Raw genomic sequence first — 21047 nt, forward strand, 5'->3', positions numbered from 1 at the left:
CCTAACCTGGAACTAGCTGGCCACAAAGAATATGCCCCAGTCACAGAGTAGAGTATAAAAGGGTGGGTCTGAGCTGAGAGACATTAGCTTCATAACCAGCACAGGATATGAACAAAAGGATCACGGTAGATGGTGAGATAGAATACCTAGGTTGCGAATACCCACACCTTCTCTTTCACTGGTGGAAATACCCATGGTTACTTAGTTCTTTGCACATTTCAGAGATCTTCTTATACTGTCTTATATAAAGGCAGATAATGGTAGCGTGGGTTAAACTGTCTATATGTTCTGGCCCTGAGGAGAATGGGAGACTGTCCAGTGTCCAGCATTGGTCTACTTTGCCCCCACTTTGTACCTGAGCTCCTGCCCTCGGGGCTTAGAACATCTAGGCGCAGCCTGATCTGTGCTTCTCTCATCTAGCACATTTTCTAGATCTGGAAGTTTCCAACTTGTTCCTCAGGAGCAGGTGGGAGGGTCACCAAGCGGGACAGTCGCCTTGCCCTCTAACCCTGTTTCAGCCAGAATAGCTCCACAGCATTAAGTTACCATATTTGGTTTCCAGGTCAGTTTACATTTGAAGATGAGGTTGTGCAGGGAACAATAGCTGGCAGACCCTTACCCTAAAGGGAGAGGCTTCAAACTGCCAGGCCAAGTGTGCCAACAAGGCTGACTTCCAATGGTCTCCTCCTCTGAGATGTCCTCTCTCCCTACCAACCTGAGGCAAGTATCCATCCCTGTTTGTCCCATTCAGAGGCTAACCCTCCCCAAAACCTCTTTAGCGTGTCCTTTCAAAGGCATGTTGGCGGGTGTTCCTCTAAGTGCTCAACCTCTAGATGTCTGGGTTGTGCCCATGTGTATGTAGGTATAATTTGAGGTATTGTTTTTTGTTCATATGTTGGTTGATGTGTTTTTCTGCAAGAAGTCTTTTAATCCACCCTAGAGAAAGAGAAGGTTAGGAAAGGGGTGACTCAGCAGGAAGGAAGGAATAGTATTTTTCCTTTCCCAAATGGACCCCAGACCCATGCCTGCCCATACCATTTGTAAGAGTATACATGGAGGCAGTGGGCCCATACTCCCACCTTCTCTTCCCACGTTCCCACTCCCAACCCCACCCAGCAAGCATCGAACACACACCTCAACCCACATGCCTAAATCCTATCCAAAAGCCGTCTGCAAAAACCTGCCCTTAGCTACCCCTGAAACCTAGGTGAGCACACCACAGGCAGGACAGATGGGGAAGAGGCTCGTGCAGCCCTGGAAGAGAATGGGGCATTTGGGCAGGAAATTTTGAATCCCAGGTACCCAAACGTGGTATAAAAGGAGACACTGACCTTGGTTGGCACAGATTTGACCTGTGGAGTTCTTATCCTGTGGGGAGGGGTCAGCCCCCACCAGGGCCAGGACAGGAGTCCTGAAATCGTGGCTCAGGATTGTAGCCTGAGAGGACAGGCGGTGGCCTGGGCAAAGCAGAGCCCAAAAGGAGTCACTATGCAGCAAGCAAGGGGTCTATGCCAGGGCAAGAAGCAAAAGAAGTCAAGGTAAGGGGCCAGTGCTCAACAGCAGTGCCCTGTGGCAAAGAGGGCAGGGGTAGCCACAGCTATGCAGGCTGGCCAGGGGGCCACTTCCTCAGCAGAAGCCTGGAGGAGCTCCATTCAGGCCCCCACGGGCCTCCAGGATCCCAGCATGACATGTGAAGGAGGTGGGCTCCCCAAAGATGGACACTGGGCCACACCCTGGCTGATGGTGGGAGCAGGGGGAGGGTGAAGGGGTAGCTGCTCACAAATAAATTCTGGCAAAGCAGAAATATGATGTTTCTTCACCTTGTTGCACTTGCCAAGTTTAGGTCTCTTCCAAGCTCTGCCCACCACCACCCTACTTTCATAACATTCAGAGTTCTTGAGTTTACAGCCCTTCATTGTAGTGCCTAATATATCTTTTTAAGATTTTTGCTGTGGAAAAATCCAAAGAGAGGTGAAAGTAGATAGAAGAGTACAATGAACCCATATGTTACCCATCACCAAGTTTCATTGATCATCAGCTCACAATCTTGTTTTATCCAAAATCCCATCTATTTCTCCACTTCTGTGTTATTTTGAGGCAATACCAAGTATCATTGAGTTTCATCAGTTAATATTTCAGTGTATATCTCTTTAAATTGATTCTTTTTAAAAAATACCTCAATGATTAAGGAAGATAAAAATTCCTTAATACCTAAATATCACCCGTGGTGTTTTGGGAGGGACCCTGGCAGGAGCACAATCTGAGACAGGACAAGGGTGGACCTGGCTGTGGCCCGGACCAGATGGGTGCTAAAGGTTTGGATGGGGGACAAAATGGTAGGAGATGCCCAGGAAGCATGGGACCATGAGCCAGAACTGAGCAGAGGGGACAGAATCCTCTCCCATTCCTCCCAACCAGAGGGAAAGGGGAGGTTCGAGTAAGAAGGCATTGTCAGAGAACAGCCAAGTTCTTTTTCCTCCCTTCTCTCCTGGCCACCTTCTTGGCCTATTCACTGCTAACACTTTGGTCTCCCTTCACAGCCCGGAGGCTCCTGAAAGGGAGACATTTCCTCCTTCACCTGTTCATCCCCAACACAAACAAGGTTCTTGGTACATAGTAGCTACTAGATAAATGGTTGGCTGGGCACTACCTAGCTGGACAACTAGATGGCCACTCTTGGGGTCCAGGGCAGGCTACTGCAAAATGTGCCTCAATGGCCTATTGATTATTTTGAATTAAAGTTACTTAAGAACTAGCTAATGCAAGAGGGACACTCTGTCCCTCCCTTCTATCTCCCTGACAGCAGGAAATAAATTACTCATGTGAAAGGTGAACTCCTGCATCTGAAGGTAAATTCCCTTATCTCCAGAGACAGGGAATTCAGGCCCAGAAGCCTATATAAACAAACCTTGTGTGAGTGAAAAAATGTTGCCTGCCATATCAGTAAACAAAGGATATTGCAGCCATCAAGCCATGACCTTACAGTCGCCCTGATGGTGAGCCCTTAGGGAACACAGAATAGAAACAGGATGCCCGCCATCAAGCCATCAGCCACTGCAGCCACCCCACAAGGATGCACCCTGAGGAGACTCAGGATGGGAAAACGCAGGATGCTGGCCCCAGATAGCTAAGGTGCATATCAAAGGAGTGATTTCACTGAGCCCAGACTCTTGCATCTTCTCACACATAGAAAAGTGCTAAATTCCTTAACTTGAGATGTCTGATTTTCTTTAGTTAACAGTAATCTTTTGATGTTTCGACTACCTGGTCTTTGTTGCAAAACTCCTATATGTCCTGGCTCCTCCCTTACCTCTTCAGAGCAGTCCCTCAGAGCTGTCTGAGAGGCTGAGTCCCAGGCTTAAGTCCTCAGTTTTGCCTGCCAAATACAACATAATTCTTAACTTTCAGGTTGTGTATTTTTTCAGTCAACACTTGTTACTTCTGTAATTTACTACCCTAAGCCCAAATTCTGTTTAGAGATTCTTCACTAACTGGGCACCCAACAATTAATTTTTTTTGTCCTGTCAGTTACTCACAAATGTATTCTTTATCTAAAAGTATAAACGTTGCCTACTTTGGCCACTCCTTAGGTCCCATTTCGATGAGACCTCCATGCACATTAATTAAAATTTGTTTAGTTTTCTCCTGTTAATCTGTCTTGTGTCAATTTTATTATTGGTCCAGCCACAAGGACTCAAGAGGGGTAGAGGAAGACATTTCCTCCTCCCCTACACCACTGAGCTCAACAGAAGGAAGCAGGGTTGCAGAGTAGGGAGCCTGAAGATGCAGGTGCCAGGCTGCCTGGGTTCTAGCCCTACCTCTGCTACTTTCTAAATGAGCAATCTTGGACAAATTATTTAACCTCTGTACCAGAGTTTCTTCACTGTAAAACAGAAATTTATATTTTAAAAATTATTTTATTATGTACCTTTGAGGTAATGTGTGTAAAGCACTTAGAATGATGCTTGACACCTAGTAAGTTTGCTGGACAAGCCACACACTTGTTGTTATTGTTGTTATGATGGATGTCAACTGAAGAAAATGCACAACCTAAAAGTTGAGAGTTATGTTTTATTTGGCAGACTTTCTGAGGACTCAAGCCTGGGAGGCAGCCTCTCAGCTCTGAGGGACTGCTCCAAAGCGGTAAGGAAGGAGCCAGGATATACAAGGGTTTTTGCAACAAAGACCAAGTAGTCAGAACATCAAAAGGTTACTGTTAATTAAAGAAAACCAAACATCTTGAGTTAAGGAATTTAGCGCTTTCCATGTATACAAAGATGCTAGAGTCTGGGTTCATTGAAATCATTCCTTTGATAAGCACCCTAGCTACCTGGGGCCAGCATCCTGTACTTTCCCAATCTGAGTCTCCCTCAGGGTACACCATTGGGGGTGGCTGCAGTGACTGACCACGGGCAGCCTGTTTGTTCCCATCCTGAGTTCCCTTAGGGCTCACCATCAGGGCAGCTATAGTGGCTGATGACTTGCAACATCCTTTACATACTGATATGGCAGGCAGCATTCCTAGCCCACAGATAAATAACAATTTGTGTGTGGGCGTGTTGCAGCTGTCAGCCGTCAGCAGAGGTATGACTCCTTCACCCGCTGGCTTGAGAGGCTTAGATATCGCCCAAGAGGAACCGCAAGGCGGCAGTTCCCCACCCCCCCACCCCGCCGCCAATTAATATTCCAAAGCTATCTGCAAGGCGGCCCAAGAGCTCGTGGAGGTGAAGCACCCCTGACACAACCATGTTTTGGCCAAGAGAAGGCAGTGCCTCCGTCCAGGGCCCAGGCTTCCCTCTTGCCAGGGACCTGCCTGACGCAGGCTGTGCGCCTCGCAGGTGCAGCTGCGACTCCTGCCCAGGCGCACTTGCGAGTAGCGGGCGCCACCTGGAGGTTACCTCAGAATCTGCGGGAATGCCACATGCAGTTGGGATAGTGGCAAGGTCCTTTCATTTTATTTCATCCTTTGAACATTTATTAAACCACTGCTGTGTGTTAGGCTCCGCCAATGTGGGCAGAAGTAAAGATAACGTCTCTTCTCTCATGGCATTCATGGCATGATGGAGAAGACAGACCCTCAACAAATGTGCAGTACCAGGGGCTGGAGAAGAGATGGATACAAAGGAGGGACTAATTAACAGTCATTCCCCGAGAAGTTTATTGGTGCCAGGCACAGTCTAAGGCAAGAAAAGTAAAGAAAGGAACAAAACAGTGCTCCTGCTCCCAGGGAGCTCATTTTGTGGAGAACAATCACATTTAGAGATAAGGTGTATTAGGAAATAACAAATCTGGTTCCATATTAGATCTGTTTCTTTTACTCTAATCTTTATTTTCTGTTGCCTTTACTATAAGTTCATCACTAAAGGGATGTTGCCTATACCTTAAAGTATACATAATGGCCCGTCTCTGGGATCCTGCCCCCCCTGCCTGAATGTTAAACTAAGATACCTTTGTTCAGCTCACAGAAAACATCCTGACCCTTCCCACCTGTGAATGGCCACAGGAAAGAAGAAATTAACACATTTCCTCCTGGAGTCTGGCGGAAACCAGGAAATATTTATAGCAACTTATGACCTTTTCACTTTACGTCCTCATCTCCCCACTTTGTTCTATAAAAGAAACTAGCATCCAGACCCTGGCAAGATGGTTCTTTAGGACATTAGTCCACCATCTTCTTGGACTCCTGGCTTTCCAAATAAAGTCATTATTCCTTGCCCCAACACCTCGTCTCTCAATTTATTGGCCTGTTGTGTGGTAAGCAGTACGAGCTCTCAGTAACAACGGACAGAACTAAGAAGGAATCAGAGGTGTCCAGAGGGGGTTCAGGGAAATTTTCCAATTTTCCAATCTTAAAGAATGGGCAGGACTTTCTAGGTGGCGCAGTGGGTAAGAATCCGCCTGCCAATGCAGGGGACACGGGTTCGAGCCCTGCCCCAGGAAGATACCACATGCCGCGGAGCAACTAAGCCTGTGCGGCACAACTATTGAGCCCATATGCCGCAACTACTGAAGCCCACGCACCTAGAGCCCGTGCTCTGCAACAAGAAAGGCCACCGCAATGAGAAGCCTATGCACCACAACGAAGAGTAGCCCCTGCTCGCTGCAATTAGAGAAAGCCCATGCGCAGAAATGAAGACCCAACACAGCCAATTAAATTAATTAATTAATTAATTTTAAAAAAAAGAAAAAAAAGAATGGACAGGATTTTGCCAGGTTGGGAGGTGGGGGAGGAGTATCTTCTGTAAAATTGTGGAAGCGGAAAGAAAGGATATGGATTAAAGAGCGGCAAGTTTCTGTGTCTGAAGAAATGAAACAAAGAAGAGAAATGCTGGGACCCAGGGCTGGAAAAGGAAGCGCTGTCAGATCCTGAGGGGCTTGGTTTGACAGATGAAGAAGTTTGAACCTGATCCAGAGGGCAGAAGGAGTTCTAAAGCAGAGCCCTGCACGATCGAAAGCTCACCCCGAAATGCAGAACGAAGACAGGAGAAGATACTAACAGCTCAAACTTATATGTGCCGGGAATGTGCAGAGCGCTTGACATCCAGTTTTATTTTTAATCCTCTAAATGGGTCTATCAATTAAGAACCTTCATTATTCCAGTTTTACCAATGGAAAAAACAGGCAGCCATCAAATACCCACTAGATTCAAGCTAATTCCAAACCCACCAGATTCAAGCTAAATTCAGTCAGCCAGCTGTGGAGCCTGAGTTCTTCTGCAGGGGGAGCAAAGGCAGTGGTGTTGGTGAGGGGGTGGCACTGCAGTGGGTAAGGGTAGAGTCAAGACCTGCTCGGTGGGTGGAACCAACAGTATTTAACGATTGCCAGATCTGCAGGATGAAGGAAAGAGATGACAATGAGATTACAGTAAAAAGTTCATTTTTGAGATAAGTTTTAGCCCTGAAAAAACTAACTGGTCATCCAGAACAATGCCCTGTTCTAACCATGCCCCCAGCACTGCATCAACCCCCGTGCATCTGTACCCATATTTCTGCCTCCCACTCCACACCCTGCCCAGGAAGGATGAGGCTGCAGTTTCCAAATGGAGGCCTCCATTGGATCACATCCTTGTGCCTATTCACGGCCACCACTTCATCCATTGGCTCATCTCAGACTATCTGAATAATTTTTTTATCTTTCTACTGAATCATATCCCAAAACATATGTCCACTATAATTTCCCTCATCTTAAAACAAACTCCCTGACCACAAATCTCTCTCTACCATAACCACTCTATTATATTCAGACCCCACTTTCTCTCCTCTTATTTTTTCTTGAAGCCACTTCAATCAATTTCATTCCTACAACTCCACCAAAATTGCTCTTCTTTGTTGTCACTAATCACTCCACATGGAGAGTAATCTCAGGTGACCTGTCAGCAGTATTCAACACACTTGAGTCACTGCACTCTCCAAAATGAGCTCAACCTGGGCTGACACAGAACCTCACAAAGTCACCTTATGCTGATCTGTGAGTCCTAACACCAAATGCATCATCATTAACCTGATCATGAACCCTGTTTGGGGCCCACATGGGAGATCCAGGACACCCGGCTAGCAATTTCCCCTCCCTCCCCATCATTATATTCCCTCTCTCTCTCCTGGATCATTCTCATCATATTAAAAACACGCTGCATAACAGGGAGATCAACTCAATGACTGGTCATGATCTAGAGGGGTGAGATAGGGAGCACGGGAGGGAGACTCAAGAGGGAGAGGATATGGGGATATATGTATGAATACAGATGATTTGCTTTATTGTACAGGGGAAACTGGCACAACAGTGTAAAATATTACATTCCACTTAAAGATTGAAAGGAAAAAAAATTTTTTTTAATTTTTTAAAGTAAAAAAATAAAAACATGCTGCTATTCTTCCCATCTTGAAAAATAACCTGTCAGCCCTATACCCCACTCACCTCTGTCTCATTTCTCTGCTGCTGTCTTGCAGAACTCTTCTAAAGACTCAACTACGCTCACTGCCTCTTGTCTACTTCTCTGCCTTCTGGAAAACACCTCACCTTCAAACTGCTCTGGCCCATCCAAGGTCAGCAGTGACCTCCCTCTGCCAAATGCAATGCTCAACCTGCCTCAGTTTCCAGACCTCTCAACTTGGGAGATTCTTAAGATTTAGTCTGTAACATTTTTTTTTTTTCTCTTATGTTTTACTCATTTTTAAGGTGATCTCATCAAGTTCCATGATTTTCATATGTTTATTCACTTAGGACTTCTTAATTGTTGTCCCTAGCCTCTCCGGCTGCATCAGGAGGCAAACAATGTCTGCTTCTCTCTCTTTTTGTCATATTCAGAGCAGTTTATGCTCACTGCCTGAGCCTAATACCTCATTAATATTGTCAAATGGTGACATTCAAATTCTATCATTATTTTTCATTCATTAGCTGGGATACTTCTGTAAAGAGAAACTTCCCCTCATCTACTATTTGGTTACCCTGAGGTATAGTTTATATAGGAAAAGCAGTCTAGGTGCTTGATTCTTTCCTTTTATTAACCACTTTTCAGAAAAAATGAGTTGGTTCCCTATCATTCTCCAACGCAGACAAATTAAGAGAACAATTTTCATATCATCATAAACATCTTCATTTTAAACATCTTTGGTGATGTTTAAATTCATTGCAGTTTGATCCTTGTTGATGCTCCCATTACCCCATCTTTAGCAAATGGTTTAGTCCTTCTGCCAGGATCCTAATTGTCTTTGATAACTTCCGTGCTACCTGATGTTTCAAGATACCCCAGGATCATCTGCATTTCCAGATCTGGGATCAGCAAACCTGGGGCATGATATTTGAAGACCACAATCTGGGTGCTAGAGTGGTTGTTGCTCCTGAGTTGGTTTAAAAGAGATCTCTTGATTTTCTCCTCAAAAACTGCCGCTCTCCCAGTGCTTTCTCCATTTCAGTGGATGACAACTCCATTCTTCCTGTTACTTAGGCCAAAAACCTTGGAGTCAGCTTTCATCCTCTCTTTCCTTCACATTCCGTATCTATTCTACTAGCAAGTCTATTGACTTTAATCTTCAAAGTGCATCCAGACTCCGACAGCTTCTTATCTCTGGCACTGCTACCTGCCTGGTCTATCAACGCTCACCTGATTTATTGCAATAGCCTCATAAATGTTTTTTCTGTGTCTGCTTATTCTCTATATGGCAGCAAATGTGCTCTTTTTAAAAACATAAGTCAGCTCCTGGCATTACTATGCTCCAAACCGTTTCCAATGACTTCTCATTTCACTTGGAGCAAGTTCTTAAAGGCTTACAATGGTTTGTAAGGTCTTTACTTTTTTTTTTACATTTTCACTTTATTTTTATTCCATATTATATTGCATATTTTTATTCCCATTATTATAAACATGACTTGACCTCATTTCAGAATGAAAAGAGTGGACATGATTTGTCTCAAGAAAGTAAAATTGCTAAAATGAATATTTTAGAATTCAGAATTTGGTACTTCGCTTAGTGATTCACGAAACACAAAATAATTAGAGATTATGCCTTACCATTGGTGCTGAATTCAGAATGAAGGTCATATTTCATAATTGTCTAGTGCAGACAATGTCTTGTATACATGTCTCTAGTTAGTACTGTGCTATGGAGAAACTCAATTATAGAACTCAATACAGTTGTATGATTTCTGTCTATCAAGAAGTTTTATAATTTAGTCTTTATATTCATGGAGATAAAGGGAATATGCTTGTGCAAAACCTTTTTATCTTCCTCTTCATAAAGTAGCTTTCTCATATAATTTATAAAATATATAATTTTTTCATGTATTGAATGGCATTTGTGATATTTATATTTTAAATATAGGGAAAAGTGGCTACACTTATTGCTCAGCTTAAATGGTAAAATATCCTGATTTTAATGATCTTTTCAAAAAAAGTTCTTGTTGTCAAAACTTATGCTCTTGTTTTCTTTTTTTATCCTATTTTCTTAAAGTATGTCAATAATCTTATGTCTTTTGATTATTTATAATTTTAATTATTTAGTAGCACCTTTTCCAGCCTAATTTAGTATAAGGATAAATTCAGAACCTAGTGAGCTGTATAAAGTGGAGCTGGTTGTCACCTCTCCCCTCCCAAAATGTCTTAGAGTCCTTTGCTTTGCTGTGTCCATGTGCCTGAGTTTTTGACTTTTGTTTATCATCCTTCTATTTGCTATTGGGCTGTTATCTGTTCTTCATTCTTTCTTCTATCCATTTACCTCGTTTTTTAAAAATCATGCTGCAAGACTGGAGAGAATCCTCAGATACAGCATCCCTCTGTAACAGAGCTCAACTTGGGCAAATCACTTTGCTATAATTTGTGGGGGCAGGGTGGAGGCAGTATGGTTGACAGGAATAAATGGAATGGCACATGACATATGTAAGTACCTGGCTTCCAGTGATACCCTACATTTGCATTGACTACCCAAAGGCTTTCCTTATCAGTGACAGCTATCCTCCTGGATAAATGAAATTATTTGCCATATATTTCAAAATATCACTGTATTTTGATTTTATATAACCAAGAATGATACATCTGAAAAGTCTCATAGCCCGTCACTCAAGGCAAGGAGTAATGCCTGTTGTGTGTGGTTTTTTACTCCATAAGAAGAGGCAGGGGCTAGAAAGATGATTTCATGAGCTATTAAGTATAATATTATCACAACTACCACAAAGCCTGTTAGTTCAAGATATGAGACTATGAGTCATTAAATCAAGTTTCAAATGTAGACACTGCATATCCCCTGAAGATTCTCTAACCTGTGTGTTGAATGGCTGAATGAATGAGTTGAGGCAAGAGGGAGAGGGGAACATCTGGATATGAGGTTGTGGGGCTGGAGTAATTTGCTGGTTGTGGAGTTCCAGGAGGCCTAGGGGAAAGGTTGAGAGGAGGACAGAGTGAATGATTAGATCAGAGAAAGTTCTGGGCGGTCTGAAGATGTTGGGGCTATAGAAGAGAGAAGGCCTCTAGGGAAGAAACGTTTGCAGCACCGACTGATGAAGTCAGCGTTGTCATGTGAGGTGTGCTTTCCCACTGACCCTGTGCAGGGCGGATGCTGGAGCTAGTGGACAGAAGATCTGGCTCTGCCTATTTGGGGTAGGCTCTGCCCAGCCATAGTGGACTCGTGCAGTGGGGGCCCTGGAGGCCTCTCCGTTAGCTTTTGATGGGGGTGGTGTTGATCCCTGACCTCACTCTACCTAGTGAGGTGTTGGCAGTGGGAAAAATTACATAGCTCTCCCTGTCCCACACCCTGATTAAATGTCCTTTCCTAGCCTTCTACAAAAGAATCCCTCATCCAGTTTACAGACAAGTCAGGATTCAGCATTGAACCATCAGCAAAAAGAAATTTATTCTAGAGAGCCAGAAGAGACAGTGATGTAAAGGTGAAAGAAACAGTGTGAGCAGGAGAAAAGTAAACACCCTAGGGTTCCCATTAACACAAGAGGGAAGTCAACCTGGAAGTCTCTGTATTCAAAGCAAAGCCGGGTGAGGCCCCAAGCACCCCAGAGAGAGGCTGGGCTACCCAGGCACACTTCTTCAGAGGCAGCCTGCTCTCTGCTCCCACCACAGCATTCAGGTGGGAAGTCTAAATTATTGATTTACAATAACTCTGACTATTGAGTTATTAGATTATTGATTTACAGTACACCACTGTGGCTTTTCTTTTAGACTGTCCAGGGTGAACCACTTGCTGTGGGAAGTCTGGCCATCTCTTTAAGACATTCAGCCCTCTCTAGCTGTAGATGGGTACTTTTGAGGGCACATATGCAGGATGGGGATATGTAAGATGGGAACCCAGAGGTACTAGAGTTGATGGTGGAATAAGCAGCTGCACAGTGCCCTGAACACACATGGCAGACAAAACCCTCGGCCCATTCTCCCTGCACCTCACTATTCTCATCAGGAGTAAACAATACTTCTGAGGAATTTCTTCCTCCCTCTTCCCTTCCCCAGCCCTTCCTCCTTTGAAATATTGTCTGTAACATGGGAAGCAAAGGAAACACACACGATTTTAAATTAATCTGCTTGGGGGGATTAGTGGCTGGGGGTAGACTTTCAGGAGCATAATTTGGCAGGACAGGGTTAAATTAAGCAAATGCACAACCTATAATCCAGCCCTCCTGCTCCTGGGTGGGTACAAGCCCAGAGATAATTACAAAGATGATTAATGTGCAAAGATGCTCGTTGCAATGATGTTTGTGTAGCTGGAGCTGAGTCAATCCATCACTGCGAGCACAGGTGGGAAAACAGAGTGCATGCACACAATGGAATATTTATGCAGTAATGACTCAGATGTGCCCAATAGCAGCATCCATGAGTCTTTAAAAAAAAAAAAAGGCAAAAAGTGATTTTTAGCCAATAGCATTTTGTACATTAAAAAAGCATCAACAGGCCTTCCTAGGTGGCGCAGTGGTTAAGAATCCGCCTGCCAATGCAGGGGACACGGGTTCGATCCCTGCTCCAGGAAGATCCCACATGCTGTGGAGCAACTAAGCCCATGCACTACAACTACTGAGCCTGCACTTTAAAGCCCGTGAGCCACAACTATTGAGCCCATGTGCTGCAACTACTGAAGCCCACGCACCTAGAGCCCATGATCCGCAACCAGAGAAGCCACAGCAATGAGGAGCCCGCGCACCACAACAAAGAGTAGCCCCCACACACTGCAACTGAAGAAAGCCTGCGCACAGCAAAAAAGACCCAGCACAGCCAATAAAATAAATTTTATTAAAAAAATTTATTAAAATAAAAAGCATCAACAGAGGAATGGATAAAGATATGGTACATATATACAATGGAATATTACTCAGCCATAAAAAGGAACGAAATTGGGTCATTTGAGAGACGTGATTGGACCTAGAGACTGTCATACAGAGTGAAGTAAGTCAGAAAGAGAAAAACAAATATTGTATAGTAACGCATATATGTAGAATCTAGACCTTATTTGCAAAACAAATAGAGGCACAAACATAGAGATTAAACGTATAGATACCAAGGACGGAAGGGGGGGGAGGTGAATTGGGAGACTGAGATTGACATATATACACTATTGATACTATGTTTAAAATAGGTAACTAATGAGAACCTACTGTATAGATCAGGGAACTCTACTCACTGCTCTGTGGTGACCTAAATGGAAAGGAAATCAAGAAAGTGGGGATGTACGTATACATATAGCTGATTCACTTTGCTGTACAGCAGAAACTAACACAACATTGTAAAGCAACTACACTGCAATAAAAATTAATTTTTTAAAAAAAAAGCATGCACACAAGACAGATAAGTTGCACATCAATACAATAACATGGTTGCTACTTGTGAGTGGAGAACGGACAAGAGGATAAAAGGCAATAAGAAAACAAAAAAGCAACAAAGGTCCTTGCAAAGACTAGGAAATGCCTTGAATTGAGGGGGCTGGGGTCTGAGGAATCTCGCCTTATGCCCCTGGTGCCCAAACCAAGGAAAACAAAGCAACAAAGAAGGAAGTGTGAGGTAAGACAGGCTGGCAGAGGCTAGAAAAGCTGGAAGGAACCTGAGTGCAGACTGTCCATCTGTTTGAAGGACACATTTCCCAGTGGTGTACGGAGGAGGTGGGGGCTGGGTAGGGAGCAGCCTGAGCAAAACCTGTTACCATGGGTGGCCCAGAGGCTCTCTGGGTCTCTGAGTGCAGAAACCTGAGAAAACTCCCTTCTGAGCAACTTGTACAGTATTATAATCTGTGGGGAATTAAGGGTCTATGCCCACCCGGGAGCCATCGTGGGAAAAGGGAGGGCTCTTCTGTGAGGCTCTGTGATGGTGCAGCAGCAACCTAGGGAGGGCGGGGATACCAAAGTTGCCCTGAGCAGCTGCCCAGCTGAAGCTGGCAGACCCAGAAGCGTGGGCTGCTCCAGAGTCCATGGGGGTGCCCAAGTCCCAGAGGTGGAGAACCCAGAGTGGGGAGCCGCCGCGGAGGAATGGGGCTGAGGCTCCGTACTGTTCTGCAACATACTTTCAGTACACCTGTCAACATTTTCTATGATACTAAATATCCTTCTGTAACACTGTAATGGTTTTACAGGGTACATGCCACTCACTTATTGTTTAGTTCCAGGTCCCACCCTCCCCTGCCTGGCGCTGCCTCACAGGTAGGGTCAGCCAATGGGAGACACTGCAGAAAACTAGAGGGTGGGAGGGAGAAGCCAGGGTATTTCTAACCACCTCCCACCCCAGCACTATGGTTCCAACTTCTGGACTCTGGCCCAGCCATTGGGATAGAAGGTTTTTTTGGATGTTGCTAATCTCTGGGTTGCTCCTTTATACTGTGGGACTTACCAGCTCTCCTATCACCTGCATAACCAAGTCCCTGTGTTAAAATCTGTTTGAAATAATTGGAATAGATTTTCTTCCTGACCGGACCCTGGTACAAGATAGGAAGACCCACTGTATGGAGTTCCCCTATTTCGTTATTTTAAGTCATATAGTCGCCAGCACCCTTAAAGCTAAATCTTGGTCTCCAGTTATGTGTATTTCCTCTGCACAAATTTCTAGAAAATTACACAAAACATGGATATTGACTATTTCTTGATGGATATTGCCTATTTCCCTCCTAAATGATTGTACCCTGCATTTCTACCAATAGAATGTGAGAATATTCCTATAATTTAAACAGTAGACTGCACGGCCAGCCATGGTTCTTCAGTGGTGCTTGAAATCTAGGGGTTCAAACACAGCCTAGGAAAAGTCATCTATCTTGGGACTGTGTTTCTGGAGTGAGAAATATCTGGGGTCAAGGCCAAGTGTTGGCCACATGCCTGTCAAGCACATACAGTCAAACTCAAAACACTCATCAACTACTCAGATGGGCCAGGAAGTACTAAAATGATCATGAGATGACTGCACTCTTGAAAATGCTCATGAATCACACGCTGAATATTTTGAAAAATGTTAAAATTTATTAATAATAGTTCACATCACACAGTTAATTCAACTAGTTCTTTATTGTACATGACAGTATTGAAGATACCTTCATAGACTGAGTGCTCAAGGATCTGAGATGATCTGCTATTGAGCACACCCTAGTCAAAGATTGAGAGTCAATGTATTTACATGAACAAAGCAGCGTCAGCAAGGAACTGTCACCTAACTGTGGAAACACAAACATTCGAAATGCATTTTCCAGCGTTCCTTCTTGGAAACCAACAACACACATTAAACAGCCAAATACACAGCTCTACCTTTTAAAAATGTGCAGTTTCATAGATGGTGCCTAATTTTTAAGTTTCAAAGTTAAAGTTCATTTCTATTTCTTGGGCATCCTTTAGTGATACAGAAATCTAGACACTGTTCTCAGTACAAGTTTGATAAATGTGCAAAAATCGGGTGCTATTGAGTCGTGTCACTCCATTTTTCTGTTTGGATCCTTGTATCTAAGTCTACAAGGATCAAAGGCCATCCCCTCTTTATGATGAAGTATTCAGGCTTAATGTGTGTGGGTGTGCATATTTTAGGGCAGAAGTGGGCTTTCAGATTCAGAATTAACTGCACTCTAAAAAGTAGGGTAAGGAAGCTTTTATGTCCCTCCCCCCCTGCCCTTCTCCCAGCCCCTTAACAACCCCCCCACCACCCCCACCCCACCCCACCCCCCCCAGTACCAAGCATTTGAAATAAATACTTCTGGTAAAAACATCTCAGCCTAGGGAAGTCTGGACAACACCTCTTGTAGAACATTTACAAAACAAACCCAAGGTAAAATTTGCTAGGAGGGCACAAATCCCCTAAAAGTGTTGTCCCTGAAGTTTTGTTTGATTGTTTAATTGTTTTGTTTTGGTTTGCTATCAACAATTAGACAATTTTTGTAATGTTTTTGGTGGTTTCCTTTATCCTGTTAGAGAGGTTTAAAGTACTAACAACTGCCCTGAGAATGAAGATTTCAAAGCAGAGTCTATTTGAAATGATTTCTGTTTCCTTTGTTAACATCTCATGTAATATTGCCCAGGAAAGTCTTTAGACTGAGCAGCCAGTTAGTGTGGGTTCTTCTATCCATAGCCCCAGCCTCCTTCACTCTGTCCCCAGACACCTTTCAAGTTTCTGAGTCTGCAGGGAAAGGAAGAGCTGGCAAGGAGCTGTTTGATCGTTCACTCACCCTAAAGAGGCTTTCCTTCTCTTCCTGCAGATGAATGAGGTATTTCTAGTAACCAATCAGTATCTTCATCTTCCATCCTTTACTGATCTACTAATGAGACCCTGTGTATTTACAGGCACAACAAATTAACATATAAATACATCACATACAACTGATCGTTACATACAGTGTCAAGATGAAGGAGCAGATGTACTTCATGAACTAAATAAACTTCAAATATAAATTAAAATGAAAATACAGTGTTTCCACTTCTGCATGAAAAAAATTTAAAACAGACCAAAAAGTCTTCCCTCCCCCAAAGGTCCACTGCTTATGGATGACTTGTGAACCCACAAGGAGATGTGACAACAAGCCCCCGCACAGGACTCTTGGCTTTGGTTTTGCTTGCTCAGACTCAGGATGCTTTGATTCCAGGAACAGCATCCACTGTAACCCACTGGGCAAATGCTTACAGATGAGGTTGAAGAGGGGCTGCCACGTGGCTATCCATGGGTTTCTCCTCCATTGCTGCCCCTCCTCCCTGCCTATGGGAGAAGCAGGCTCAGGTCCGTGGAGACCTCCTAGATCTCTGAGAGGAGAAATAGCATCAACCTCCATGCTGGGGGATGCTCTCCACCTAGAAACGTCATGTTCAGGCTCCAAGGTGAAGCACCCATATTTTTTCATTAGTGTCCCCATCCTGTAGGATTATACAGGGACATGGAATTTGGCCAGGGGGATTACTCAAGGTTAAGTTTTTTTTCAAGTTTTAAGAGAATCAGTGGTAACAGTTGTGATGAGTGTGATCCGATCCTTACTTCAAATTGTATTTATCTCAGGAGGGCCAAGGCTTGGGTACCAAACTCTGTAGTGAGTAGACAGAGACGAAATCCAGTCCAATAAGGTTCTCTCTGTCGAGGAAAAGCCAAGGGGTCTGTCTCTGACACAAGGGGATGGCACCTTATCATTTAAAGCAGGAAAGAAGGGAAACCAGAGAAAGTCCTTCCAATGTCAGGGGCTCTACCGCTGTCCAGCCTCGCGGATGCGACAGGCCACAGCAGTGATGAGAGCCGCCCCCTTCCCACTGCCGTCCTCTGACTCCAGGAAGCACACGTCACATTCTGGAGCCAAGTCCTTCACCGTCTCATGCATGACTTTGGCAAAGCTGGAAGAGTTGGGAGGAAGACAGAAAAAAAATAGCTTAGTTATGATTGATCTGTGTCCTTACAAATGGGACCCTAAGAAGTGATGCTGGAAACCCAGGAATAATTGAGATGGGGACGAGGATGACAGCTACCATGTATTAAACACTATGTATTGTGTTTCAGAAAACAGGTGGAGAGACTAGCAACATGCCCAAATTCTATGTCACAGTGGCCGAGTGGGAAGCTAAGATTCGACTCTAGGACAAAAGTCTGAGATTCTGGCAAGCTGTGTTCTTAAAACTAAGCAGTGAAAGAGGAGTTCAACCATCATGTACACCACAAGCATGCCTTGCAGAAGTGTATAAGCTGTTCATCAACTCTGGAGGGGAGGACCAAGCTCCACACATGTGGTATTCTATTTTCCAGAGGTATAAACTCCCATCAGACTCATATCTAACCCAACATGTCATTAAAGGCAAAAAAGCAGACTTAGGAGGGTGCTGTTGGGAGATGACAGGAATCACAGATTCTTCCTGATATGGGACTAGATAAAGAAACCGTTCGTCACCATCTGCCTCACCGTAGCAGGGTCAAGTTGCTCCTCCCCATCTGCAGAGCTGAGAACAGAGGCTCCTAACACTAAGCCCCAGTGCTGGTGGCTGGACTTCTGTCCCCCTCCCAACCCTCACTTGAGACTGAGGTTCCTATTTGCACAATGACATGGATCATCAACAAGAGAAACTTGGAACTTCTCAAGGCCCACTCTTATCACTAACTGTACACTCTGGGCAAGTTTCTCGACTCCTTGAAACAACATGGTGTCAGCAGGTGACAATTCAATCAATGAGTCTCTCCATCCTACCTCCTGTCTGGACAAGGGGCACAGCTCTAGTCTTTTAACGTTTAGTTGAAGAGCTTCTAGGGGAGAGAGACTGAGGCACTTCCTGATTTTAAACCAATTTATTCAAAACCTATGCAAGTGAGGGAAGAAAGGAGAAGAGAAATAGCGATGAGAGGAGAAAAGGGGGAAGAGATGGAGAAAGACAGGAAAAAGAGTAAAAAGAAAAGGGAATTCAGTACTTACATACCAGGAGCGAGGGTGGCAAAGTTCTTCTATAGAGGGCCAGACAGTAGATACTTTGAGCTTTGTGGGTCATATGGTCTGCTGTTATAGCAGAAAGCAGCCACAAACAACACATAAACAAGTGGGCATGGCTGCGTGCCAATAAAACTTGATTTACAAAAACAGTTGTGGCTATAATCTGCCAACCCCTACCCTAGACTATAGGAAAAAATCTTGCTCCAGAGTTCCAGCATACGTTTACTAAAATGTTGACAGGAGCACTGTTTGTAATAGTCAAAATCTATAAATAACCCAAATATTCATCCTTAGAATAAATTACAGGATAGTCATTCAAAGGATGCTGTACAGCCCTGAAAATTAATGAACTATAATTGCAGACTTCAATGTGGATGCATCTCAAAACCATAAATGAGGTGTGAGAAAAGCCAGTCACAAAAGAAAAGATGCCATATGATTCCCCTATGATAACTTCAGAATTAAGTAAAACTAAACAATGAAAGCAATAGACAATCACCACAGCACTTACTCATGGTAGGGAGGAGTGAAGAGTGCAGTTGGGAGGGGCTCACAGGGGGCTTCCAAGCTGGGTGGTGGAACACAGACCTACTTCTAGTTATTAATCTTTAGACTATAATATATACATTATATACACTCTTTGGAATATCTGATAATTTGCCATAAAATAAAGAGAGAGAGAGAAAGGAAAGCAAGGAAAGAATGGAGAGAAGGAGGGAGAAAGATGGGCAGGAAGAGTGGGGATCAGGCACTTACTGAGGATGCAGCTTGTAGAGAGTCCCATCCACGCCCACTGTCACTTTCAGGGTGTCCAGCCCACGGTTTTCCCGTATTTTGTCCACCACGGCGGCCATGCCTGCACCACAGAGCTGGGCTGCCCGCCGCGCCACCACGGTGCACACCTCCTTGACGATGATGCTGTCATCGCAGGTGCTCTCGAGCCCCAAGTGGTGCAGGATGGCACGGACCTGCAGCAGTGCCAGGCAGTCACTGGGGCAGGAGGAGACAATGCGTGGTCAGTCACATACCAAGAGGGCCTGGTGGTCTGCCACTCCAGGGCCTGGCTCCTTCATCAAGAGTGCTTCTGGGGAACCTGGCCTTCCAAGAGTTGGTTGTAAAAGCCACTGCCCCTGAAAGGTGGTTCTATTCTTACAGTTCCGGAACCAGTGCTCATCTTACTGGTCCTCACAGACAGGAACATGAAGAAACAGCTCCCTATGCCACTTTGCCTAGGCAAGGTAGGGCTCTGCTGCTACAAAACGGATACTCAAAATAAAAGGAAATTCAGTGTCCATGTATTCCACTTATTTGGAAACATGACAGTAAAGGCAGTGATGATGCTTGTATGTGACAGTTTTCAGTTGCAAAGCCCTTTCCTGTCCAATCTCTCATTGTTCACAGGTCAGCAGGACAAACACCACCAACCAACAACAGATGCCTGTTCTATTTCTATTCCCCTTCTCTGGGTGGTCTGAAATCTGTTACTTGTGTGCTATTTATGAAGCAAAGGTAAATAAAACTATAAGAAGAAAATAAACAGACATGTAAACTAGAACAATATTCTATTCACTGGTACAAGTGCCCTAGGGCCCCACTCATGTAGGCCGTTCAGTTCCTGTTTTTCTATATGCATGAGAGTAATAATGACACAGCATTAATTTTTAAAAGGCTCTGGAATTCCACATTCTCATTTGGAGCAGACTTCACCATTAGACTGAAGGAAGAAGGCTTGGCTTTAATGAGCTGCCACAAGGCACGTTTCTGCATTGCCTGACATGCCAACCTTCACTCAATCTTGGTCGCCTTATTACTGCAGCCAGCGGTTAAGAACCCTCTTGCCAAGCGTAAGTGTTTTAGTGCGTTATCTTCCTCCGTGCATTCCAATTTACATTCTATGAGCAGCCATCCTTCTTTCTACCTTTGAAATTGGTCTAAAACCCGACAATACTGCTTTGCACAGGCTCCTCGAGCTTAGCGTGATTTTTCATAAGAATATTATATATTTTCCCTTAAAATGCCTGCCAACTGTTCATAAAGTACTTTAAAACAACACTATATATATACAAACATGGTAGCTAATAAGCTGACCTTTATGTAAGCCACACCCTGATCTTACTTGAATTGTGGAAATCCCAGCTTGTCTGTCCATGAAAAGGAGGATATACAGTTCATCCTATTCCAGGCCCTAAATTCTCACCTCTCAATCTGAGACAGGAACTTAGTTTCAAAGATCCCCCTTGTCTTGAGCCGCTCTGAGATGCGGCCACGGAAGAGCAGCCCACGTTTAGTGAAATCGATGAGGATGTTACGAACAATCTCGCCCAAGTACATGCCACTGATCATTTTCTCGAACCTGCAATACAGGTAATGTTCATGGAGATTAAGAAGGAAGGTGGTGGGATGTGCTGAGATAGACCAGCTCAGTCACCCCCATTGCATTAGAAGGTAGAGGGCATACAGATTCCCCTTCATGGGAAAGGAAATGCTATTTGACTTACTTGAGCAGGATTCCTGGCATCCACACATACTAACTCACAGCCTTCGGTAAAACGTGTCCTAGGCCCACGGGGTTCCCTAAGATGGACCCCATTTTATGGCTTCGTTTCCCTTCCAAGGCTTATTCCCGACTCCTCAAGAAGGAACACACACCCAAACCCCAGCACATTTCCAGAAGGGTAAGATGCTGAGTCTTAATGCCCCATCTTGCTG

At 44.3% G+C, this 21047-nt stretch overlaps 1 protein-coding gene across 5 annotated transcripts in view; it reads right to left on the bottom strand.

The window, feature by feature from the left end:
- Positions 1 to 15621: 15621 nt before the first annotated feature.
- HK2 (hexokinase 2) overlaps positions 15622 to 21047 on the bottom strand; it is a 56493-nt gene continuing 51067 nt past the window's right edge. For all 5 annotated transcript variants that reach the window (XM_057741549.1, XM_057741548.1, XM_057741546.1 and 2 more), the window contains 3 exons: positions 20536 to 20691; positions 19095 to 19328; positions 15622 to 17259 (listed from right to left, as the gene is read on the bottom strand). In XM_057741549.1, coding sequence (XP_057597532.1) covers positions 17115 to 17259; positions 19095 to 19328; positions 20536 to 20691 — 535 coding nt within the window. In that variant the 3' untranslated portion in view covers positions 15622 to 17114. The remainder of the gene's footprint in view (positions 17260 to 19094; positions 19329 to 20535; positions 20692 to 21047) is intronic.

This window comes from Hippopotamus amphibius, chromosome 7, assembly GCF_030028045.1.
Source record: "Hippopotamus amphibius kiboko isolate mHipAmp2 chromosome 7, mHipAmp2.hap2, whole genome shotgun sequence".
In the NCBI taxonomy this organism is placed as follows: Eukaryota; Metazoa; Chordata; class Mammalia; order Artiodactyla; family Hippopotamidae; genus Hippopotamus; species Hippopotamus amphibius.